Below are 26,748 nucleotides of genomic sequence, written 5' to 3'. Positions count from 1 at the left end.
CAAACTCCTGGGCTTAAGCGATCCTACTGCCTCAGCCTCCTGAGTAGCTGGGACTACAGGCATGCGCCACCATGCCCAGCTAATTTTTTCTATATATATTTTTAGTTGGCCAGATAATTTCTTTCTATTTTTAGTAGAGACGGGGTCTCACTCTTGCTCAGGCTGGTCTCGAACTCCTGACCTCAAGCGATCCACCCGCCTCGGCCTCCCAGAGTGCTAGGATTATAGGCATGAGCCACCTCATGGCTTTTTCTTATGTGGATTAGGAATACTTTGTGTTTGAAAAATGTTGGACTGTCTTCTCAGTGGAGTTGTTAATTTAAATTGTGGAAATCAGTTACTCTGGACGTCAGTTCAGGTTTAACAAAAATGGTAATATTGAGATTTTGTAATGGTTTCTAATAGGTGAGTCCAGATTGCTCGGTTTATATATTATTTCAATAATGAGGCTTCCTACTCAAATGCCCAAATTATTGGAGAAGCTCTTGTAAGCATTTGGTATACTATTAAATTCAAGGAAGATAAATATTTCCCCAGGCTTTCCAAACATAATTCAGTATGTTCCCTAAGCTAGAATTAACACATTGCCAGAGAATCTTCAATGGATGAAAAAAATTTTGACAAAGGTATCCTAATATATTGTCTTAGTCCATTTTTTTTTGTTGCTATAAAGGAGTACCTGAAGCCAGGAAATTTATAAAGAAAAGAGGTTTATTTAGCTGATAATTATGCAGAGTATATAAGAAGCATGACGTCAACATCTGCTCACCTTTTGTGCTGCATCGTATCATGGTGGAGAAGGTCAAAGGGGAAGTGGGCACGAGTAAAGAGGGACTGAACCCAAGAGGCGTTCTGGCTTTATAACAACTCACTTTCTTGGGAACTAATCCATTCCCCTAGAACCAATCCAGTTCCAAGAGAGCAAGAACTCACTCACTACCACAAGGAGAGCACCAACTCATTCATGAAGGATCCACCCCCATGACCCAGACACCTCCCACTTGCCCTACCTCCTGATCCCACCACACTGGGGATCAAATTTCAAGGAGCAATTTGGTGGGGGCAAACAAACCATATTCACTTAGGTTTCATGCGGTTTTACAATTTAAATATCATTTGACATCAAATATCATTTATTTTTAAAAGTAAAATCCTAAACTATTAGATTATTCATCAGATTTCATAAAGATACTCATAGGAATTGTTGAAAAAAGACTGGCGCATTTGTTATATGCTTTGATACCTCATAAATCTAGTTAACTTTGGTGTATATCTTTGAGGATTAGAAAAATCTAACTTTTCTTAACTACTTACCAGGTTTTTAAAAAAATCTGGAAGTTCTCTTATCACTGTGATAATGTAACAATTCCTCTTCTTTGAATAATTATGGAGTTTTTTATCTTTATAGAATATATGGATTATTTAAAGACAGTTCTGCATAAGAAATCATACTCATTGTCACACTTGAGCTGCTGTTTGTTCTTTTGCCCACTGCAAAATGGATTCTACCTGTTTCTAGTGATCTCCTCAGTCAGTTTCAAAGGACTCTTTGTATTACCTATCTTCCTGTCACCTGTTTATTTCCTCTTCCTTCTTGAAACTCTTCCACTGACTTTGATGCGCCTAGGCTTTCCTAGTTGTCCGCCTTAGTTGTTTTCATTCTTTTTCTTTGAATATTTTCTTTGTTCAGTTTGTCTTTTAAATGTTGGTTTTGCCTACTATTCTGTTCATGGCTTTTCTTACTTAGTATTTTCCCCCTGGGGGTTGTTATTTAATTTTATGCTATACTTATCACCTATAAATGATAATCCCTACATCTAGCTCCACTCACTCTTCAGCCCGCCAGATGGAGTTGCTCACTGGACACCTCCATATGCTGTTCCACAGAACGCTCAGGCAGCACATTTACAACTGAATTCATCCCCTTCTCAAAACTTGTTTTTGTTTCCTGTCTCAATTGATAGCATCAGCCTCCATCCAGATATCCAAGCCTAAAACACAAAGAGCATCAAAATTATTCCTTCTCCCCTTCACCTAATTAGTCCCTATATCCTGCCTATTTATACATTCTGGTATCTCTTGAATTTGCCCCATCTTCTTTCTTCTTTTCACAGCCCCAGCTTAGGCATGCTTCATCTTACCTGTACTACTCTATTAACCTGTCTTACCTTATTCTGGCTCCTCTGTAATCTGTCTTCTCTACTACTACTGAAGGTACCCTGCTGTGACACAAACTCTTTTGATTAAAACCTCTCGTTACAATTTATTGAGCTCTTACTGCACTCAAAGCCTTGTGCTTCTCACCTTACATTGTCTCCCTTAATTCATACTACTCTTCTTTGAGAAGGGTAGTATTCCTACATCTATTTTAGTGATTAAAAAAAGGACTGAAGAACAGAGATTGAGTAACCCACTCAAGATCACCCATGTGGGAAGTAGCAGACCGAAATCTTTGCTTTCTCAAACTTAAGCTCTTAACTGCCACCCTATGCTATATCGACCTAAGTGTTCTCCAAAATGGAGTGTATGAGACAATCCTCTGGACTCGGGAGGAGACTGTTTGTAATGCTATTTATATTTTATGCTTAATGTTTTAAATGTTTTAATTTTGATAAATGTTTTATTATGTATGATATACGTGTCTGTGTGTGTATATTTATCTCTACTAACATTTCACGTATGTATATATATTTTGAAACATACCAAAATGTCATATATCTTCATACCAAATATATACATGTTTCATAAAGTGTGTATATATATCTATGTATACATATATGCCCTCCTATTTTATACAATGTATACTCATGCTAATGTTAGATATATCATGAAATATGTATCAATATATATACATACTGTTGAGACATGTTACATGCACACACTATATATATATTTATAAAATAAGTACAATTATGCATAAATAAATATATATATTTTCAGATTGGAGACTTAGCAGGAGTGGGCAAACTAGGGCCCATGGACCATATCCAGACTGCCATCTGTTTTGATAAACTTTGTTGAAACATAGCTACTCCTATTCATTTACACACTATCTGGGCTACTTTTGCAATACAGTGGCAGAGTTGAGTAATTGTGACAGTCATATGGCTAAAATGTTTATTATCTGATCCTCTACAGAAAATGTTTCCTAACCCTTGGTCAGTAGGATAAATTCTAAGTTCCCTAAGAACACACAAACTCTGCTAACTCTCCTTCTTCTCACCCTCATTTTATACGTGTTAGCTATATAGAACTATCATGTGTGCAGTTACTCGAATATTAAATACAATTTTGTACCCCTGGGCTTTATGGTGTTTCCTTCCCTAAAAAATAGCCCAACTCCATCTCCTTCACTTGGTGAAATTGTGCCTTCATTCTTGAAATCTAACTTAGTTCTCAATTCCTTCTGCCTTAATTTGTCACCAGGATAGAGAGTTAATCACTCTATCCTTTGTACTGTTTTTGTGTAATGTTCTTGTATCTGTTAATGTTGTTATCATGCTGTTGAAATGCCCATGTCTTACGTTCCAATATGTTTAATTTTGAACACTTTCATATTTCTGAAGTTGAGATGTATTTTATAAATGATATATATATTTGATTTGTTAGGCATGTTTTCTTTTTCTTTTTTTCCCCCTTTCTTGGAAAGGAAGCCACTAGAAAAACAGTAGTTTTGAAATGACAGTATACATTGCAATTGTTAATATTTTAGACTCAGGGAAGTATTTTATGTCTTTGTCTCTATTCTTGGAATATAAGCTCTTTGAGGGTGAGTTTTTATGTTATTCGTCTTTTATTTGAAGATGGTATTATAGTACCCTGTGCATCATAGTTCAAATATTTCATGTTGAATTAAATACTGAGTCAATTTATATTGTTTAATGATATAATTTCAGGTAATAGTCTCCAGAATTAGTAAAAATTAGTAAATTAGTCATACACAATCAGATTTAACAGCATCAGTTGTTGTTTATATGGCAGGAAAAGCATTTTGTTATGTAGATTTCAGTAACTTTTGTTGGAGTAGCTTCATTGACAATTCTTGTATTTTTGTTTTACTGCTTAGAGATACTATAGAGATACGAGGAAAATTAAAGAAAAAAAATGTGAGATTTTCCTGAAATAAATTGTGCCTAGGCATAATGTAACATTTTAAGTTTTAGTACCAAAGTGGAATAATAGTGGATGATATAGCAATGTATATTTTTGAAAACTGTATGAGACTTGGAACAATATACTGGCAGAGTCTGTTGAGTGACAGTGCCAATAAATGGATTATTTTAGCTAGAATAGTAAAATATCAGGGCTCAATACTATTTGAAAGTACATTCTCCTGTGAATAAAGAACAACCATTGCGCTTTACATTTTCTCTTAAGGGGTTGAGCGAGAAAAACAGGATCTGGAGAAGCAGATGTCAGATTTGAGAGTGCAGCTGAACTTCAATGCTATGGCATCTGAGTTAGAGGAACTGAAGCGGTGCATGGAGCGAAAAGACAAGGAGAAAGCACATTTGGCGGCACAAGTAGAGGTGACTTTGCTATTTTTAAGCTGCATTTGAAAGACTTTAATTTTATTTCTTGGAATTGCTTAATGAAATTTTAATATAAATGTGTTATTTTATGAACTCTAGTTTGAGTATAGATAATGTAAAGTCATGTTAATGACTAATTTGCTTATATATAGGCTATATATAGAAATTCCAATGGATTCATTTCTCTTTCATTTGAGACCCCAAAGCCAGGAACCTGAATTCTTTCCCTCTGTTACTTTATGGTCAAATCTTTTGCCGTTGTTAAATTTGAAAATATTTTTGTTCTAGTAGCAATTGAGCTCTTCCTACAGACAGAAGGGACCTTTCTTATCAGAGAGAATAGTGAATTATCATTTGTTTTGGGGGTGAAACTGGCAGAAAGCATAGCGAAAAAGTACTATTGCTATTTCTTCTTTGGAACCATAAAGGTTTTCAAATCTCTATTTCTACACAAAGTGAAGTTGTGATGCTTCCATTAATTTAGAGTCGTGTAGTAATCATGTATGATGTGATAATCATGAATGAAGTGTAACTAGGCAGCTACCATTTCCTGCTTCCCTTTTATCTAGCAGAGATGAAGTAATTATCAGAATATATTAAAAATCAAAGGGAAGGACCTCATAAAAGGAAATGACTTAATTTAAATTATAATTATGCAGATTAGATCAAATATGAATGACACATTTGGAAATAGATATGTATCAATCTATTTCCGAAAAGGGAGATTGATCTGTTTTTATGTATCTGTTTTTATTAGGGAAGCTGTGTTCTAATTGTAATAAGTTGCAACTGAAGGATTTCCAAATTATAATGAAAGGTAGAAAATTGATGTTAAAAGCACCTAATTTTATATAACCCAAAGGAAATATTTAATGTTACTTCAGTCTGAGTTTCTCTTTCATCTTGTCAGCATGTCAATAGAAAATGTCTTTTAGATTTGGTTCAAGATTCAGATTATAAAGATAATGAAATATTGACATACTCTTATAAATCCCTCTACACAATTAATAAATACTTACTTGAAATAGTCTCAGAGCAATGGTAATTGTATGACTTTTAAAGTTTGTTTCATGGTTATTATTTTAGCCCTTGATCCTGGTGATGAAAATGCTAAAATATGATTATTTTGCCAAAATTAAGTTTTTTTTTTAAAAAAACTATGCTAATAAATCTCAAAGGTAGAAAAATTCCTGCTGCTCATAACCATATGTTGACTCTTTCCTCTCTTCTTTCCTTCTTTCCCATTGTTTCTTTTTTCCATATAAATTGGGAAAAAAAGATATGAAATATGTTGAGTATTTTAAAAATTGCTTTTAATAGCCTAATGCTCTTATTCAAGGATCCTGGGTTTTCCTTGTCTTAATTTAATAGTTCTTTACATTTTCACATGGGGTAGGGGAAGAGTATGTGTTCTCTTGGGTTAGTTTGTTGATTGTGCAAGGTTTGGGTGTGAAAAACAATTGAAGGAGAAATTTTTACTCACACATCAAATATTACCGACTGTCTATTACATGCCACAAACTGTTCCAGGTGCTGGAGACATAGCAGTGAACACAAACCCCGGCAATTCCTTATCTCTTGCTGGTGACATTCTAAAATTGATGTAGAAAGTTTTTAGTTTGTCTTGCTTCTAGGTAGAAATTCCTTTTGGAGAATGAAGGATTTTTTTTCTCAGTTGCTATTGAAAAAGACATCACAGAAAGATAGCATTCATATGTGGAAAAAATTACCATTAACTAGTTTCATTTTTTCAAATTTTCTTATTTTATTTTATTTTTTGAGACAGAGTCTCACTCTGTTGCCCAGGCTAGAGTGCCGTGGCGTCAGCCTAGCTCACAGCAACTTCAAACTCCTGGGATTAAGTGAACCTACTGCTTCAGCCTCCCGAGTAGCTGGGACTACAGGCATGCGCCACCATGCCCGGCTAATTTTTTCTATATATATTTTTAGTTGGCCAGATAATTTCTTTCTATTTTTAGTAGAGTTGGGGTCTTGCTCTTGCTCAGGCTGGTCTCGAACTCCTGACCTCGAGTGATCCTCCTGCCTCGGCCTCCCAGAGTGCTAGGATTACAAGCGTGAGCCACCGCACCCGGCCAAATTTTCTTATTTTTAACAATAAAATAATTATTTACATCAGTGGTTTTAAATTTAGTGACACTTCTGATTAAGCTTTGTTTATTGTTCATAACTTTTGGACGCCCTCTGAATATCTTTATTCCTGAGCTATTCTCAGAGTGAATAGTGCAGGCTTTGTGGGAGATAAGGGTCATAGATCACTCAGTTGTAACCTCTAATTGTTGAGAATTTTATTGAAATTTAATTGAATACCATTTAGTTTTGCTTTAGTTTTAGAAAATATCAGATAGTATGGGGCTGTTGCCTTATACATTTTATTAAAAGATAGCGATTAATCTCTTCTAGTTGCTTTTTAGAGACCAAATATGAATAAAAAAGATGAGATTATTAGGTCCAAGAAATTTGTATAGTAACAGTTCTTATGATATGTTCAATCATTAAAATATTTCTTTTTAACCTTGATTTTCTGACAAGTCTTCTATAAAACCTCATATATGGTCATATAAATAATTCATTTTTTTTTTTGTAACTTCCCTACTCATCTCCTTTTTTTTTTGCCTTTGTTTCAGTTGTTCACTGTTTCTGTAATTTCTGGCTTTTTGTGGAAATTCTAAACTTTTTCCTTCCCGAAGGTTTTTTGGATTATATCAGCTATAACTGATAACCCTTCCTTCTGAATAGTCCCTTTGCTCCTGTCATTAATGTTCTCATGACACCCTTGTCACCCTCTCTTAAAGTAATCTGGGCCTGTTTCTTTAAAAATTTCAAAGTTTGGGCCAAATTAAAGAAGAAAAGGAGATTCAGGAGAAAGTCAGCTGCCCTGTCACCAAGGCAGAGTCCATTTTGATGTCCTTACTTTGGTGAAGACATCATGTTTCCAGGTCTTGTATTCACATCTGGAAACTTGAGTTTTTTGTGTCTTACAGTTAATGTGACCAGGAGACTGGCTCATGTTAACACTAAAACTCACGAGAGAGCAGTATATAAAAGAGTGACAGTTCATTGATTTACCCTGTAGGAGTCCTGTATAGATATTAAAACATTATTCTCTTGTACAGGGTACCAACGTCCCAATTTTCTGTACTTAGGTTTTCGAATTGTAACCAAAAAACGACTTGGTGATCACAGAATGAGTGAATAATCATGTCTAAAGTATTGTTTGTTCATGGCTACAGTAAAGGCTTCTCAACCTCCCACTTCCCTTTAACTATTTACTTTGTGTCTTTATTCCTGGAGTGTGTTGAACTGAATTCTCTCGGTCTTTCTAACAGTCTTCTCCCGTGCTTCCACTCTGATGCTCAACCTCACATTTACCTTTTCTTTTGATATGTTGCTGTGCACAGATTTTGCTCCGGGCCATTTACCAGTGTGCATTGATGTTATAGTTCAAACTTGTGGCATTCTAGGAGCCACTTATGAATTTAGACCTTTCCTTTTCAGATCATAAATGGATATGAGTTAAGAACCAGGTTTTATCTCTGTGTTCCCACGTATTCCCCATATTAGTTACTCAATATGTGTTGAATGAAATAATACACTCTAGAAAAATTTTAGCTTTTTTTTTTTTTTAAGCTAAGCTAATATTTGTTGTCCAGTCATTGCTTAAAAACACATTTATTTCTGGAAGAATTGTCAGTATTTAAGGGGATCGTTGCTATGCCTCATTAATTGTAATAGTTTTTGTTGATCCAGAATACATATTTTAAGCAGTTGTTTTACACTGGGGAAAAACAGTGAATATAGCTATTAAAAAAAGAATGGAAGAAAGGTACATTTGAGTTTGAATAATTTACCTGTCAAATTTTACCTAAGACCTTAAATCTGTATATGCATAGAAAATACTAAGTGCATTTTTTTCTTCTTCTAAACTCAAGTGTGAACCTCATTAACCTTGATAGGCTATTTGTATTCATAAGAATTCTAAGCATCCTTGATCAATGATTTCCCCTAATTTAATCTCTGCCTCCATCTTCCATCAACTTACTCTTCTTGAAAAATATTTGACTTTTAAATTTAAGGAAGAACTTCAAAGAAAGAAAAAAAAAAACCAAGGTACTGAACATAATTTAGATTAAATGTTGAAAGTGATAATTGAGTGACAACTGACATGATTATTCATTAGCAGAAACTTGGAACTGTAATGTCAGAATTTACTTTTTTTAAAAAAAAAGAGAGGGTAGTAGAAAAAAGAAATGATAATCAATAATAACTTTTTTTTGACAATTAGTACAGTAGAAACAGAAGGTTGTTTCTTTTACTATACTTTTAGCATAAACTCTTTTAATTCTTGCATTTCTTCTATAAAGCTGGCCACTTTGCTATATGATAATACCCTCTTCAATATTACTTTTAGTAGTAAGATTAAACCCGTTTTGGAAACCTAAGGGTTTAGAGACTTTAATTACTTTAGCTGTAATTTTCTGTTCTTCTGCTTTTTTAAATCTTAATTTCTTCCTTATCCAAGTACATGTTGTAAAATAAGGAATCACATGAGTCTTAAGTAATTTTTAACATCCAGATTAGATTCTAAGGAAAATAAAAGTTGGCAGCAAAACTTTGTAGTTAGAGGCTAAAGGTATTGAACCTAGTAGAGATTAGGTTTGCCTTTGTTATTAACCAAATTCATTCTGATATTGGGGCAAATTGGTAAGTCCATAAATGCTCTGTACTCTCAGTTTTTCGTAAAGATGGCTGTTGGCAGAGATCTTCTACAAGTAAAAATCCTATTACTAAACCTTTATACTTCCTGGAGGACTTAGTTTAATTTTCAGATCCTTCATCTGTATGAAAAAATAGGATTTTTAGGAGTTTGATGGTAGTTTTTCTATTTTCTATAACTCTTTGAGTTGCATGGATATTTCCATAAAGCCAAAAAGTAGAAGTGGACTGAATATTTTAACTTTCTCCTTAGTATATCACTGATATTTATTTATTTATTTATTTATTTTTTTGGAGACAGAGTCTCACTCTGTTGCCCAGGCTAGAGTGAGTGCCGTGGCGTCAGCCTAGCTCACAGCAACCTCAAACTCCTGAGCTCAAGCGATCCTCCTGTCTCAGCCTCCCGAGTAGCTGGGACTACAGGCATGCACCACCATGCCCGGCTAATTTTTTCTATATATATTTTTAGCTGTCCATATGATTTCTTTCTATTTTTAGTAGAGGTGGGGTCTCGCTCTTGCTCAGGCTGGTCTCGAACTCCTGAGCTCAAAGGATACGCCCACCTCGGCCTCCCAGAGTGCTAGGATTACAGGCGTGAGCCACCGCGCCCGGCCACTGATATTTATTAAAGTTTATCATTTGAATGTGGCCAATAAAGTAACTTAGAAGTAAAAATATTTATTTTCAAGTTTCCTTATTTTCTGAAATCATGGTAATTTCTGCTTCATGCTTTTACATGTAAATTAAATAAGGAGGACTTTGTGATTCTTAGCTTTGTGTGTGTACATGGTGTGTGAGTGTGTATGTGTATTTGAGTGTGAGAAAGTAACAGATAATTTAGGTTTCTCACAAAATATGAAGTATTGATAAACTTTATATTAGCCATAGATTGATTTAATATTTAAAGCAATTATAAAGATAAAATATGGCTTTGGGAATAATTATTTAAGGAATTGCTATGGAAAAATAGGTAATATGAAACAAATGGGGTAATATTCTTACAATATCTAAGTAATTGGTAATTACTCATTTCTTGACTACCACAAATACCATTAAAAGGGAGCTAGAAGACTTTATAATGAGCAAAATTTAATTGTTCATGCGTTATTCCTGTAGTCTTTATAGTTACCTTATCTTTAGAATGATTTTAATTTGATAGCATATCATTTTAAGTAGCAAACTAAATTGGTTTTTAGATGTTTGTTTTCAGGCAGTTTTCTACCCCGACATAAAAGGAAATGAGATTGTACTCAGCCTTAAACAATAACAAAAGTCAACAGGTCCATTAGGCTCTACAAAATGTTAAAATTGTACAAATTATCTCTGTAAAATATAAAGCTAAATTAGTCATATGCACTGAGAAAAACATCCTTTTCATTTTTAATGAGCAATACATGACTAATACAAGCAAAGGTCAGTGTTAGCAAGTTTTTTCAAATGCATTAAATGTAGTTAATTTCTAGTATTTCATTTGGGTGAAGAATGTGTTTGTGTCATACAATGTCTTATTTTGGGAGAAACTATAATGATGTTAGTCTATAGTTTGCTCTTCCTTAGAGAAGATTAATAAGGCACACTTTTAGCAATTCTGATTAAAGGAAGAGGAACAGTTTCTGTTTTTGTTAATGGTAGACCAGCTTTTTTTTTTTTTTTTTCAGCTTATTATGGGGTTACAAAAGTTCAGGTTATATATATTGCTCATGTCCCCGAGTCAGAGCTTCAAGCGTGTCCATTCCCCAGACAGTGCGCATCGCACTCATCATGTAGGTATACACCCATCCCCTTCCCCCAACTTATAGAACAAACCTTGTATTGTGAAAATTTAGAAAGGCTGACTAAGACATATATTTTAAAAAAGTGTTTGAAGGCATCAGAGAACTATCTAAGCAGCAAGGACAGGAGGGTTCAAGTATTTTGGGGAGGCAGTTGCAGAGTGGTGCTTCTGACATTTGGCATTTCTTTTCCCCTGAAATATTTCTGATTCACAAACTGAACAGAGCTTATGACAAGAGGAAGAACCCTGCTAAACTTCCCATACTTTCAGTTGGGATAGCCAAAGGGCTAAACCCTAGGAGTCTGGGTTAACTAAAAATATACTTACCACTGACAAAGATTGTAGCTTTGTAGCATAGTTTTGAATCTGCTTTGATATTATCTGTTCCCTTTCCTAACTTCCCATCAAAACAAAAGTTAAATCTTTTAGGGAGAAAGATACCATTGTCCAGAGCTTTGTATTATTTCTATAATTTGATATACAGTGTCTAACATTCAATCAAAACTTAAAAGGAATATCAGGGAACACGCCATACTACCAAGGCACATGGAAAAATAAGAAATAGAAATAGCCATATAGACTCTTCAGTGAACTTTCTAATACTGATTAACATATATTAAGAAATTAGATCATATGATTATTCTAGCAGAGGACAGAAAATTATGAAAAGAATCTACTAGAAATACTACAACCAAAATATATAATAACTGGAATTAAGAGCTGGGTGGATAGATAGACTTTAACAAAAAAGTAGACATCTTTTCTCATTATTGGAAAGAATTTTATGAGGTTTCCATCCATGTCTGTGTTTAGATTATAATAATTTAATATGTGGTTTGGTTTCAGGTTTTATGTTCTGTTTTTCCTATCTTGTAATTGGCAATGAGCAAAACAATTTATTCAATCTTTTATTCAATGAATTTAGGCTAAAAGCCTACTAAGCATTTGGTCTGGTGCTGGATTCCAGAGGGATGCAAATGAAATCAACGCAATCCTTGCTCTCAATAAAGTGACAATCATTGAACTCACATTTAGCACTGACGTGTTAGTTCAGTAGGAAAGCCAGGCCCTTGCAGCATGGATGGGGACAGTATTACGGACTGGATATGTGTGTCCCTCTGAAATTCATGTGTTGAAATCTAATCCCCAATGTGACGGCATTTGTAGGTGGGGACTGCGGGAGGTAATTAGTTCATGAGACTGAAGTCCTCATAAATGGGATTAGTGCGGCTACAAGAAGAGACCAGAGAGCTGGCATGCTCTCTTTCCTGGTATAGAAAGAAAGTTGACAGTCTGCAACTAACTCAGAAGAGGGCCCTCACCAGAACCCAACTGTGCTAGCATTCAGATCTTTGACTTCCAGCTTTCAGAACTGTGAGAAATAAATTTTTGTTGTTTATAAGCCACCTAATCTATAGTACTTTGTTATAAAAGTTTGAACTGACTAAGGCAGGCAGACTCATAGTGAGACTTGAAATGGTTTGGGAATGGTTTGGGAGGAGTCGGGGCTCTGAATTTTAAGAAATGGGACAGGGCTCTTCCATTCCTACTGCACCGAGATGGCCCCTGACCTCCAAGAACAGTACAATATTTATAAAAGCAAAGACTCAGCAGACAAAATAGACAAAGTATGTTCAAATAGAACTTGTTATTTTCTGATTGAAAATCTGAAACAGTGGATGTGTAGTTCACATGTTTAATTGTTTTACTGTCATGTCATAGTTTCCATTCTCTGTTGTTATGTCATATCCTCCATAACAGAGCAATTACGTCACATTCTCATGTTTGTCTTTCTAGGTTGCAAGAAACTCAGATAACGCAAATGGGTGTTTAGTGTAAGGGAGGCAAGAAACTATCTTGGTAGCTGTCTCGCTGGGCTTCATTGAGCAAACAAATTTCATCCGTTTTACCACACTTGACTCTGTCTTCATTGAGACTCTTTATTGCAAAGACTAAAAACTTGAGCCACTTCTGGATGGCTGTCTTGGGTTCAATCATTAATCCGTTGGTTTAGTCATCTGTGACCAGGGTAGGGGAGTAACAGGGCTCCACTGGCACTCTGTTTTTTTCTTTAGATTTGAATTACTCTTGGATATCAATTACTTTCAGCCTGAAGAACTTCTTTTAGTATTTCTTATAAAGCTGATTTACTAGCAACAGCAAATTCTCTCAGTTTTTGTTTTTCTGGGTATGCCTTTGTTTCAGCTTCAATTTTAAAAGATAGTTTTGCTTTATATAAGACCTGAGTTGCCTTTCTTTTGCCCTTAGAATATGTCATACCAATGCCTCCTACTCTCCATTATTTCCCATGAGAGGTCAAATATTAATCTTATTGGGTTCCCTCATACATGATGAGTTACTTTTCTTTTGCTGCTTTCAGGATTTTCTTATTGCCTTTGTCTTTTAACATTTTGACAATGACACATTTGGGTGTGCATCTCTTTGTATTTATCCTGTTTGGAGTTCATTGAGCTTCTTGGATACGTAGATTAATATTTTTGTTCAAATTTGGAAAGTTTTTCGCTATTCTTCCAATTTTTTCAGCTCCTTTCCTTTCTTCTGGTATTCTTATTACATATATGTTTGTATCTCACATTTCTCTAGGGCTATATTCCTTTTTATTTATTTATTTTTCTTTCTCTTCTTCAGATTGCATAATGTCCTTTGATTATCTTCAAGTTTGTGGATTCTTTTCTTCTACCAACTCAAATTCACTATTGAGACTTAAAAGTGAATTTTTCTTTCAATTATTATACTTTATAATTCCAGAATTTTCATTTTTAAAAAATATTTTTTTTCTCTCTACTGATATCTCTATTTGATAAAATATTACTTTCATACTTTCATTTAAAAAATGATTTTCCTTAGTTTTTTGAACATACTTATAATAGCTGATTTGAAATCTTTGTCTGCTAAGTCCAATATCTGGGCCCCCCTCCAAGGCTCTGTCTGTTGTTTCCTTTTTTGTTTGCATAAGTCACACTTTCCTATTTCCTTATAAATCTTGTAATTTTTTGTTGAGATTGGACATTTTAGATGATATTTGCGTTAACTTTGGGTACTGATTCACTCCTCCACCTTCTGGGATTTTTGTTGTTGTTTGATTTTTTTGTTAGTTTAGTGAATTGGCTAAATAATTCAGTGAATTCTGTTTTCTCTGCTGTATGTAGCCATTGATGTCTCTTCTCCATTACGTCCTTAGTGTCTGTTGCCACCTGGGTTGACTGTGGCTTTAACTGGGTTCTGTTTGACTGTGTGGTTTCCTGATCTTCCTATTTAGCTTCTGGCTTCTCTAAGGCTGCTGCTGCTGTTATCTCATCTGGGTTTTAGCCTCTACCAGTTGTTTCCTGATTGTTCCCTTTTTTTTTTTTTGACAATGCCCTGGGCCATAAATTGCTCTTCAGTCTGACTTAAAGTTAGGCCTCTTTGCAGGGTAGGGTGTTGCATTTTTTTTGGGGGGGGGGGGCGGGAATTCTCACATCCCGGGAGAGCTCTTCTTAGCTGTCTCTTTACTTGATTTTCTCTATTAAACTTCTAGCTGATCTATTATCTCACTTGTTGGTACTAGTGTTATGAAATTACCAGCCTCTTGACTGTTCATCCTTAAGATCTCCATTGTTTTTAAAAATGCCTTTAGACATGAATTTTCTCATGCTCTTTTCCAGATAAAGTTAGTGCCCTTAAGCAGAGCTGTTGAGCTCTTTGTTCATATGCCTTTTTTCTCCCTCTCAGCAGAACCTCTGAACTGGAGCTTGTGATAGAGATGATAGCCTGCATCCCATCAGAGTGATAACCCTCTTTGCAAGTGGGATGTTGGGTGGGGATGATAGCCTCTGATCATCTCGACTTGCTCCTTCTGTTGTAGAACCTTCACGGTATGAGTAAATTGGGGCAGGGGCAATTGGGTCCACTATTTTTGGCCTGCCATACCCTCTGCCATACAAGTGGTGTTTGGTTGGGGGAAGGGAGCCCCAGTTCTTTTGCTGTATCTTCCTGGAATAGAGCCTCTTCAATACTGAGCTGGGAGCCTGCCCCTCTGTAGGTAGAGCTCTAGCCCTAGACTGAGCTGGGGTGGGAGGAAGCCATTTCTTCTTGGCTATGCCTACCAGGAGTAGAGCTTCTGTCAACTGAGCTGGGAGGAGGCAGGATGGGAATAGATTGTGGATCAAATGCAATAGACACTCATTATTCTTACCAAGATTTGATAGCTATTCTTAAATATTGCTGTACTTATTCTGTGTCTTTAGTACAATTTCCAGATACTTTAAATGGTTTTTATTTTTCAACAATAATTTTTACCAGTTAAGTGGTTGTATTGCTAGGAAGAGGATCTGCTGAGCTCTTTAAACCATGATTCTGGTAGTTCCACTCCCTGAAAGAAACAGTTTACCAGTTATAAGAAAATATCCATTCTGAATTACAGAGAGACAAAAAGAGAGAAAATACAGAGAAGTTTATAAAAGATACACGGGACATAGTGAACAGGTCTGAAGATCTAATATGTATATAATTGGAGTCCTAAAAGCAGAAGAGAGAGTGGGGCAGAAGCAATATTTGAAAAGACATCAATCTACATATTTTAGAAGCTCTGAGAACCCTAAACAGGACAAATAAAATGAAAATCACAACTAAACATATTGTAGAAAAATTAATAAAACCAAAGAGAAAAAAGAAAACTCTTAAATGCAGCTCAACGGAAAAAAAAGACACATTATCTAAAAGATGAAAATGGAAGCCAGAATAGAAAGACATTTCAAAGCACTAAGAGAAAATGGTTGCCGACCTAGATCCATACCCAGTGAAGATATATTTCAAAAGTGATAGTGAAGGAAAAATATTTCTAGACAACAAAAAGTGATTAATTCAATTTTAGCAGAACCACACTAAGGAAACTACTAAAGGAATTTTTGTCAAGGAGAAACAAAGAACAAAGATGCAACAGGGAATGAAGTCCAATATGTGGGGTAAAAATTTGTGAAGAGTCTAAATGAATATTGATTTTTAAAAATAGTAATAATGTCTTGCATGTAAAGTATTTATAAAATTACTCCAGTAATACTGCTTAATTTTGAAAGATGTATATTGAATTAAAGTGTTTTTAAAGTTCTTGATTTTAAGGTGAAGGAAGTTGTAAAATTATAAATTTATATGTTAACAAGTTAAGGAATGCATATAGTAATCTCTAGGGTAACACTAAAAGAAGAATAATGAATATATAACTGCCAAGCTCATGCAAGAGAGAAAATCAAATAATTTTTAAAAATTAATTACTTCTAAAAGAAAATAGAAAATGTTTTCAACAAAGGATTTCTTAGCTAGAACACCAAAAACATGAATCACAAGTAAAAAAAATTATGCAATTTATTTTTTAAATTATAAATAATATCTATAATCAACATTAGGAATGAGAAAGGAATTCTACCTAGAGATACAAAGGAGATGAAAAGTATAAGTAATATCAAGCTATTATAGTAGTTCTATATATTATATAACAAGTTCTAGATTGGCATTGTCCGATAGCACTTTCAACAATGATGGAGATGTTTTATATCTGTACTGTACAATATAGGTTAGTGATATGTACCTATTGAGTATTTTCAATGAAGTCAGTGCTCCTGAATTCTTAACTTTAAATTTTAATTTTACTTAATTTTTATTTAAACCTAGGTAGATATTAACAGGTTGCAATGTGATTGGATGGTGTGAAATTGGGTTAGGAGACATGTCTTCAATTCTCACTGGCATAGAAAGCACACTGATTTTACTGTGATTATTTGAATATTGAGTGAGTGTATGGTGGAAATGTTGATTGATATATTTTATTGAGGGACTGATTAAAGAAACATCCCCCAAAGTTGTCTCTTTCTGTGTCTACTGGAGTCAAAAAAGGGATTATTATATTTGTTTGAAATGATAATTATTTTTAAAAAACAAAGACGTATTCTCATCTCATTTAGTATTCATTAGAATACTTCTATAAGAATAGAAGTATTCTCATTCTCATCTACACTGATGTAAGGCAATAATATTAGGTGTTACGTTACATTTAGTTTCTCTTCTTTAATATTTGTCATATAATTAGGAATAAAATATTTCTTTAGTTGAACTATATAATTTATGTTAGTTCTCTCTGCTGCCATATCAATACGGGTGTATGTCTTTTATTGATACCTGATTTGACCCATTGTATTTCATAGCAAATGTATTGCCAGGTTATACCTCAAGCTACCTCAATCAAAAGCATTCCTAAATACCAATCTGCCTAAAGCAGAACAGTTTTATCCTATTTATAGTCAAATTTTCTTCTCCCAAAGTGCCTACTTTATTAAAACGTCAGAGTTGCCTAGCAAAATTATCAGTCTAATAGAGTGTGAGAAAAACTAAGAAAACAAATATACTTTGAGATATGTGTGCTAGGGGCAGAATTTCCCTAGTGTGTTACTGAGGCCGAGATGTTAATTATATGCCCCTTGTGTTTTAAGTAAATACTCTGAAGAAATGTATATTTAAAATCTTCCATGTAGTGAATATCACAGATAATGAAACAGAAGTTAATATTTTATTTCTTCCCAAAGAGATGAATGTATTTAATTAATTGAACATTATTTTCTGTACTTTACTTAAGCTTAGTATCATGTTTCATTAAAAAGTACAAGTAGTTGTATGAAGCAGATATGTTCTCACAGGAGTTGTGGAGAAATAATTATTTTTAATCATGAAGACTGAGGAGCCTATTATTTGGGATTAATGTCCTTTGTGTATCTCTGCTACATTTGGCAAAAAGAAAATGATAACAGATATGTGGTCAAGATTGGAATGGTAGAAAAGATAGAAAGTTATGTTTTTAAAGGGAGAATTATTTGTAACACGATTATTGCTATAGCCCCTGATGTTTTGTGTCTGCTTCCTTACTCATTAAGAATTTGAATCAATTTTTAAAGATTGTTAATACGTATTTTGAGTTAAAAAAATTTTTGACTCACAGATTTTAAGTATTTTACTTTCAACCATTCAATACTTCTAAAAAGAAGTTTTTAACAGTATGGTCTGATTGAGTGATGGGCTAATTTAGCTTCATGTAGGTATATTTCGGGGCTTCCAGACTTGCTTTGATTGATTTGAGTTCTTTTATTCAAAGAGACTTTTCCTAAGTTCTCCTGACTGTGGAAAATTGATTAGTTGTCCTCTCAGTATCAGTTCATAAAACACCCAAATTATACTGAAATGAATGAGTTCATCAAGACATGCAAGACTATGTCAAACTAATTTCCCAGCAGAGGTGAGTGGGGCATAGCTTAATTGAGAATCTGAGAGTTTCAGGTGAAATCCTATTAAATCTGTTAGTTCTTCTGTTTATTTAATAAAGGCAAAACTCTATAATATCATTTAGAGTTTAGCGCAGAAAATAGAATTGCTGTAGGTATTTTAGGCAATAGATGTTTATAATATCATTGGCAGACCTGTTCCTGCCTAAATTTCTGATAAGGATTGGGAAGCTGCTGCTGCAGAGACCTCTTGCCTAGCATAAAGTGGAAGATTCACTACAGAACAAAATAAATAAATCATGGCTCTATGACCTTGCTGGCCAGTAGCAAAAAGCCAGAATTAGCAAGAATATGGTCCCTGCCTCACTTCCACATTCCAAATCTCTCTACATTGCATCTAACTACAGATCCTAATTTGTACCCCAAACCCTAGCTCCAGGGAGTGCTAAGCAGTCAGTTTTGCAGCCTCCATAAAATAGAAGAGTGTGTTAGAGGGAGGCGCCAATGGGGGCTGAATGCTGTCATTCATATGCAGCAGTGCCAGTAATCAGGTTTTTTTTTTAGTTGAGAAACAGGACCTTGCCTTGTATTTGTCATAGCTTGTGCACCTAGCCTTATGTCCAACCAACAGTGAGTGTTGGTTGAATTCATGTTAATCCTAATATCACATTTACAAATACATATCTACACATCAGTAGTGGTATATTCAATCTGCAGTTTCTTTGCAGAGATTTTTTTAAAAAGCCTCTTGTCCATCTTAGTTTAGCTAAAACTAAATCATCTCTAAGTGCAGTGAACTGGTCACGTGGAAACTGTAAAATGTTCCAACATGCTGGAAGAGAGTTTAATTTCAACAAATACAAAAATATGAATACAATTTTAACATTTTTTTCTTGTACTTGAATCAGCCATTTTCCTTGCTGTCTGGGGTACATGCATCCCATTTTGGATAGAACATCCCTGTTCTCTTCAGTCAGTGTTTTCATTTTGTCCCTGCTTTAAGTGAGTCATATATTGGGCAGGGATTAGTTTCATCTTTGTTCGCAGGGTGAGTATTAGAGATAATTAATTGAATTATATTTCAAATGCTATTCTACTTGAGGCTTATGTATCATTTATTAGCTTTAGTGTTATTATTTTTGCCCTTGGAAAGAAGGGGACTCTATAAGCCTATGTTTGAACCATCATTTTTGTTTCAGTGTTATCATTTTAGTACATTCAGAAAGTTGCTACTTTTCAATGTGCTGGGATTCTAGAAACTGTATTGTGAAACATACATTTGATATATCTATAACTGTCAAGGTAGCTATATAAATATTACAAATATGTAGTTAATTTTTTGTCTTAAAATTTAGAAGGTGCTTTCTCAGATTTTCTGATACTGTTTGGGAAAATTGAACAAGTGACTTTTTCTCTTCGCTAACTTTACAACATTAAGTAGAGGCTTTACAAATGATTACATTTCCATTCGGCTTTCTCCTTATGTTGGGACCATACTTTTCAACTGATTCAAAACATTGTTAATCAAATTACTTTGAATTCTTACAAAGATTTGTGAATATTTGGGAGTAGTGTCTCCTTGATCAGATTCACTTATATTTTTCCTATTCCCTCTTTTTCCCTTACCAACACCAATGTTAAGAGCACTTTGATCTTGAAAGAAGACAATGAAAGAAAACGAAGGACAGGACTGCTATGCAGTCTTAGTGGTGTTGGGAGTTGTTTGAGTTCTGGGATTGACTGGGAGGAAAATTCATTTTTTCCTGTTTCTGTCTCTTTTTTCCTATCCCTCTCTTTCTTTTCCTTCTCTTTTTCTTAAATACTTTCAGTAGCAACTGTTGAATTACTTTTTTTTGCTTCCTTAGTCACCACCTAATTTTGTTAGCTCAAAATTCTTATATTAAAGAAAGCATCATTGTTAGAAAACAGCATATAATCAGATAAAAGCACTAGGCAGCATAAATTGGGAAGAAAGGCAGGACTTGAAATAAAGAAGACAGAATTGCTCGTATACATCATTTTATTAAAAATAACTGTTAAGGATCCGTCTTCCCTGTCAGACTGTATGTTTCTCTGGAACAGTAGAACATAGAACCATTCCATCTTACTCATCTTTGTGTCTCGTCAACTAGGATATTGCTGAGTACAGAAAATGTTTATTGGCTTGATTAAAAACATATCTGCATTTTCTTCAGAAAAATTGGCAAGTGTTTTTTTTAATTCTTTTCCAGTCTCTCAAATGCCACAGTTTGTTCTTATCTATGATAAGCTACCTCCACTGAATTTCATTGCTGAAATTGAATTCAGATGAGAAAAGAATTGGTTCTAAAAGTCCATTCTCGCTTTAAAAGGATGATCTTCAATTATTTTTAGTGTTGCCATAGTATTTTAATGTCTTAGTGTTAGCATAATGTCTTTGGTGATTAATCTTCCTCAAGCATATATGTGACCATGTTATTCCCTTGGTGGAAAACCTTTGAAAACTTAAACTGGATCTCACCATCCCTTCACCTCAGTTTCTGACTTTACTTTCCCATCTCATTTTAGCCTTCTTGAACCATTACTTTTCATAAACAGCCACTAGTGGCAAAATCTCTTGCCCATGCTTTTTTGGGTCATGAATACTCATTTCCTTTCCATCTTTGACCACATCTTTGCTCTTTTTCACATTTTAGTTTGCCTCTTACCCTTATTTTGTCTCTCTTCCTTTTTGAGGGCTTGCCGAGCAGAATTTTTTCTCTTGAATCTGCTAATTTAAATCCTGTTTCTACTAGCTAAGAGTGATATCCACTTGGCTGCTGCTCAGTCATGTTTGCTCCAGTCGGTATTTGTCATGAGTACTTTCCTCGGTGCCTAGCCTCATGTCTTGAATGTAGAAGAGAATGAGTCGTCTATGCCTGGCTTTGTCAGAACCCAAGTAAACCTTATCCTGTGATTTTTCTATCTCAGTTTCAAAAAAGTTTCACATTTACCCATCAGAGATTATATAATTCCTATTCAGGATTTCCTTCTGTCTTTGGAAGGAACATGGCAACTTAGTTATTAAAGAGGTGGTTTGGCTAGTATCCAAGTCATAAACATAGTGAAGTGGAATCAATGCTGGATTGAATATCAGGGACCTGTGGCTAGTCGTTTCTCTGCCAAACACTACCTACCTTATCTTGGATGGATTACTCTTCCTGATTTCCTCAATTTCCTCATCTCTAAAATGTAGAAACTGGATTATGTCTGTAATGCTAACATTGTCTCTAGTCAGGTATCAAAACTCCCCTCTGCTGAGTTCCTAAAATGTGTCAGTCACTCTTTGTGTGCTGTATCTAAATGATCTCATGTAGATTATCATTCCTCTCAGAGGCAGGTGTTACTGAGTCCATTTTATAAATGAGATTGCTTTGGTTCACAAAGGGTAGGCAACCTTCTAAGGTCATCGGGAGGCAGAGCTGGGATAGAACACAAATCTGTGTGACTCATGCTCTTTCCAAGCTATGCCACTGTTTCCCTAGAGATGTTACTTTTGAATTATTACAATCTGGCTATTTTCTCATTTACCCTTACAGATTTCCACAGGAAGTACATAAAGACTGTAGATGAAAATGTTTATTTAAAATATGCATTATTCAGAGTACCCTGGTTTATTTGGGGCAGATTTCCAATTTTTGATATATATTTTTAAATGTTGACTGAGGTGTCCAGTCTCTTGTGTACATTGACTGTCAAGTATGAGTAGAGGATAAATTGCATTCTATTATATTTTATTTACGTCAGTGAAATAATAGTCATTGTTGAAGTCACTGTAGTCTTCTTTATGTCCTTTAAGCCTTCATGGAAAATGTTTTAAATGCAGCCTTAGTAATTCTTACTCATGAATATGAGAAATAGGAAAAAGGTGGGTGGAGAGTTTTTTATATGTTAGAGTTGATTTCTTTAGTCTATTAATTTGCTCCATTATTTTCCTGCCTTGTCCATGTTTTCTACTTTTTTAATTTCAGGTTGATAAATACCCTTTTATAATCAACATATACAAAATTATGATCTTAGATGTGTAATCAGTTAAAGTTGGATTTTATGGTGGACCTTATCTACACTAGTGATTTTTTTTAATAGAACATTGCTTTTCATTTTTTATCTTCATTTTAATGTCTTATTCATATGAGTAGGCTGTGTAGTTTTCTTAGAATTTCAATAGTACCAACTGTAGAAATTAGAAAGGGAGCCAGTGGCAATCAGTGCCAATCAATTTTAAAGGGAGAGTTCTTTTCTACTGTTTTCTAAATGCATTGTTTGACAGGTATTATTTGTAGTTAATTGTTTTTTAATTAAGAACTTGTTTAGGCCTTATTATCTTCTATTCCTTTCTGTCTATTTGGGCACTCTATTACTGGGCAGAAAAGAGTGAATGAAGTAGGCCCGAGACAGCTATCCCTAGAAGGCCTGCATGTAAGGTAGGCCTTTGCCTGGCATCTGAGAACTTGAATGATAAACAGTTGTTTACACTGAGGTGATGCTTTCCCTAAATGATAATAAGGATAGCTTACTGTGCCTAGACTGTTTATACAAAAACTTAGTAGATGTTGAACATCTATTTTCCATCTGGGAGTCTCGAATTTTGGTAGATACTAGGCAGACAGTGCCCAAGTGCCCAGCCCCTCTTTAAAACCTTGGGCACTGAGTCTCTAATGAGCTCTCCCGGGAGACAGTGCTGAAGGAATTGAGCACGTTCTGTGTAACTCCACTGGGAGGGGACCCTTGGAAGTGTGCCGCTGGTTTCCACTGTACTTCACCTCGTGTGCCTTTTCCCTTTGCTAATTTTGCTCTGTATCTTTTCACTTTAATAAATCTTAGCATAATTATGACTATAATATGCTGGGTCTGGCGAATCCTTCTAGCTATCATCAAACCTGAGACCCTCGACACAACTATCCATCACCATTTTTCCCCACTTGAAAGAAGGGGAAAAGAAATGGAATTCAAATGGGTAAAGTTTTAGATTTAGTTGCAGCTTTTATAAACCTTTTGGCGATGTATGAGAATGAATTCTTGGTAAAAAGGATGTTTCTATGTTTTTGGATTGTTCCTTTTTTTGACAGTGCTAACCTAGTGAGAAATACATAATGGGCTTAATTAAGTCATGAGAAATTTCACCATCCTGCTTCAGTGGCTGAGGTAATTTCACACAATCTAAATATAAAAAGTTCTTCAGTGTAGAAGATGTCTGCAGGAATATATAATAGTAATAATAGGACTGAAAATCATCATAATGGAATAAATAGGAAAAATGCTTTTCATTTAGCATTTCATGTATTAATAGTACATTTGGAAGGTAATATTTACTATTTGTGCCTTAAAATTTACTAATTTTGTAATTAGTAATTATAAAATTACTAATACCCTGACAGCATTTATCCATGGATTAATGATGTGTTTTTATACTTGTGTGCTCTCTATATGTATGTTTATGTATGTCCGAGCATGTGAGTGAGAGAGTGTGTCCGTGAGGAATTGTTACGAGCGTTCTGTAATATAATCCCTTGATTGATGTGGGAGAAATGTTTAATACAATCATATTTTTCTGATTGGTTATTTGAGGAAGCTGGATTAAAATGTCAAAACAATGGCTGAATAGGATCCTTAGCAGAAAAATATAGAAAGGAATTCTATGATAAATTTTACCTGGAGAGGAACACCGACTGCCAGGAGCGAAGCAGCATACAGAGAGTTTCGGCTCAGGGCAGTCGGAGGTGGTGTTCATCGGCTCGAATCCGAATCTGCTTTCCTGTCAGTAGTGAGAACCACAGTCTTTCTGTTCATTTACAATAACATACCTAATCAATGACACAGTGTTTCCAAATACTATTCTAAGTGAATTATTGTGTGTAACATGTTAATATGAAAATCTGCAATTTTTAAATGTGAGAACAAAAGAGTTTACATTCTTAAGCTCTGGGCTCGCCCATGTTAATTCTGTGCCTGTTGTTATTGCTCTGTGAATACAGATGAATAAATAACACTGAACTTATTTTGCTTCTGAGTTCAAAAGAGTTTCTGGAGAAATACAAAAAAATTTGTATACTCTTGGGTCCTTTATAAATTCAAGACTATCTAACTGGAACCTTATTTCTGTTTGTTATCTTTTAAACATCAATCTCTTGTTCATTTCTTCTTTCCTTACAGTGGTTATTTTAGATCTTCTTACTATTTAAATACACAGTCCACCCCATTTCTATCCTCCCTAATCAGAGAGAAAGTTTACTGCCCTTTTAGTAGGACTATCTTTTTGTTAGGCGTTGGGCATCAGATAAGTTCACTTTTTTTGTTTCTTCTTTGGCGAGGCAGAGTGTCACTATGTTGCCCAGCTTGGTTTCTCCTGGCCTCAAGCAGTCCTCCTGCCTCAGCCTCCCAAAGTGCTGAGATTACAGGCATTACCCACGGCTGCACCTGGCCAAGTTCACTTTTTTTACATGCTAAATTTAAGATGCCTATGGGATATCTAAGTGTTGAAAGTCATTATGCAATTAGACATTTAAAAGTCTGGAGTTTGGGAGTTCAGTCTGGCTTCTGAATTTAGGAATCACTTATATCTCTGTCTACTTATGTACTTACTTATCTACCAAGGATAGTGGTATGATGCTTAAAACCTTGTAGAGTTATCTGTATTTAAAAGCTGAGTTGTAGAAGAGACTCAGGAAAGAACAGGAAGAAAATGGAGAACTAGTAAAAAGTGTTACGAAAGTTAAAGAAGAAGAGAGACTTAAGAATGAGCAAGAGATAATCAACACTATCACATGCCACAAGGAAACTAGATGAGAAGAGATTTTTAAAGAGTCTTCTGTGTTTGACTGTAGGTGATTTTTGGAGATCTTGGTGAGAGCTATTTTATTAATAATTGTATGATAGGATGGAAACCAGATTGTAGGGCCATTAAGTGTAGACTACTCTTTCTAAGAGCTTGGCTTAAAAGCAAGAAGAGTAGACAGTACTGGTTAGATGACAATGTAGAATGAATAAAGTTTTTTGTTGTTTGTTTTATTTTTCATTTTTTAAAAAAATAACTACTGTTATTTTTTAAGATGGGAGAAGTAGAACAGAATGATCCAGTAGGAAAAGAGAGGTTCAGGACATGGAATAGAGCATATGATTGATATAGTAAAGCCCTTGATGGATATGGAAGGAAATAGCAAAGATAGGCTAATTTGCCCAAGAGGAAGGGTCCTTTTTCCTCAGAGGCTGAGGAGGAGGGCAGTATGGCCATTGATAAATTTCATTTTTGGGGTGTCCTGCATTAACTGCCTCAATTTTACTTCTGAAGGAAGAGCTATATAACGTGCAAAAACTGAAGGAAAATATGGTAGGGTCAGAGATGAGACATTTTGGAATAGCCATGAGCTGGGTAGAAGAAGCATATGGAGAACTTTCTGGGTGCTGATGACCTGAATCTGCATGTGTGGTTACATCAACTGGTACTATGGTGTGATTTTCCTTAGAGGACTTAATAACCTGACATAGGAATTAGGAATTTTTTTAGTTCACTTAGAGTTGGTGGTTTTGTTCTTAAAGTTCCGGGGGTGAACAATCTGAAAAAGGAGTTTAAAGTGTAAGCAAGAGAGTAGCTAAAGTGAAAAAATATGGTGGTTGGGTTAGAAAGCCAGCAAAAGGAATGTCAAAGGGAATGGTCATCTCCTTGACAATGAAGAGCAGGTTTAGCAGAAGGAAGGGAGTGAAAGAACTGGTTAGACTGACAGTTAAAGCCAGAGGTGGGGGCTGCAGGGGCATGGGCAGTGAGGAACCTCTTGCTTCAAAGGAGGAACCATGGGAATGGCTGACAAGGCACTGAGTCAGGATCATCTGAGAATAAGAAAGTTTAGCAAAGGCTCGAAAACATAGGCTCTGGAATCAGACTGTCTAGGGCCAAATCCCCATGTTTTCACTTATTAAGTATGAGATTGTGGATGAGTTATTAACTATAGCAAGTGTTGGTTACTTTCTACTAAAATGGGGATAATAATAGTGTCTTATTTTAGTCTTGTGTTGGGATCAAATAAGGTAATTCATATAAAGAATTTGTTCAATCCCTGGCACAACTCAAGTGCTCACTAGATTTCCATGATAGTCATAGTTGTTTTATTATTATTGCTAGCTCCTTCTTTTCATTTAAATCTCAGCTTCTACATCACCTCCAAAGAGAGACCCTCTCCAGCCACAATGTATAAACCCCTTCAGGTAACTCTCCATCATGTTTTAGCCCTTAGCACTATCTACTGTTGTATTAATAATTTGGCTCTTGAATACTCCTCCCCAATTAAATTGTTAGCTTTTTTGGTATTGAAGCCATGTCTCACTAATCTTTCTGTAAACCATATGCCTGATGAATAGTAGGTATAACCATCCTCTCTCCAAATATTTTTTGAAAAAAAAAAAAAATTAGTTCCACCTCTCTTTTGATGCA

At 35.0% G+C, this 26,748-nt stretch overlaps 1 protein-coding gene across 1 annotated transcript in view; it reads left to right on the top strand.

The window, feature by feature from the left end:
* Window positions 1-26,748, top strand: part of CEP128 (centrosomal protein 128) — a 340,191-nt gene that overhangs the window by 78,779 nt on the left and 234,664 nt on the right. Inside the window, exon 13 of the mRNA XM_069465188.1 lies at window positions 4,378-4,529. Coding sequence (XP_069321289.1) covers window positions 4,378-4,529 — 152 coding nt within the window. The remainder of the gene's footprint in view (window positions 1-4,377; window positions 4,530-26,748) is intronic.

Source organism: Eulemur rufifrons, chromosome 2, assembly GCF_041146395.1.
Source record: "Eulemur rufifrons isolate Redbay chromosome 2, OSU_ERuf_1, whole genome shotgun sequence".
NCBI classification, from domain to species: Eukaryota; Metazoa; Chordata; class Mammalia; order Primates; family Lemuridae; genus Eulemur; species Eulemur rufifrons.
This window is presented reverse-complemented; position numbering and strand designations above follow the sequence as displayed.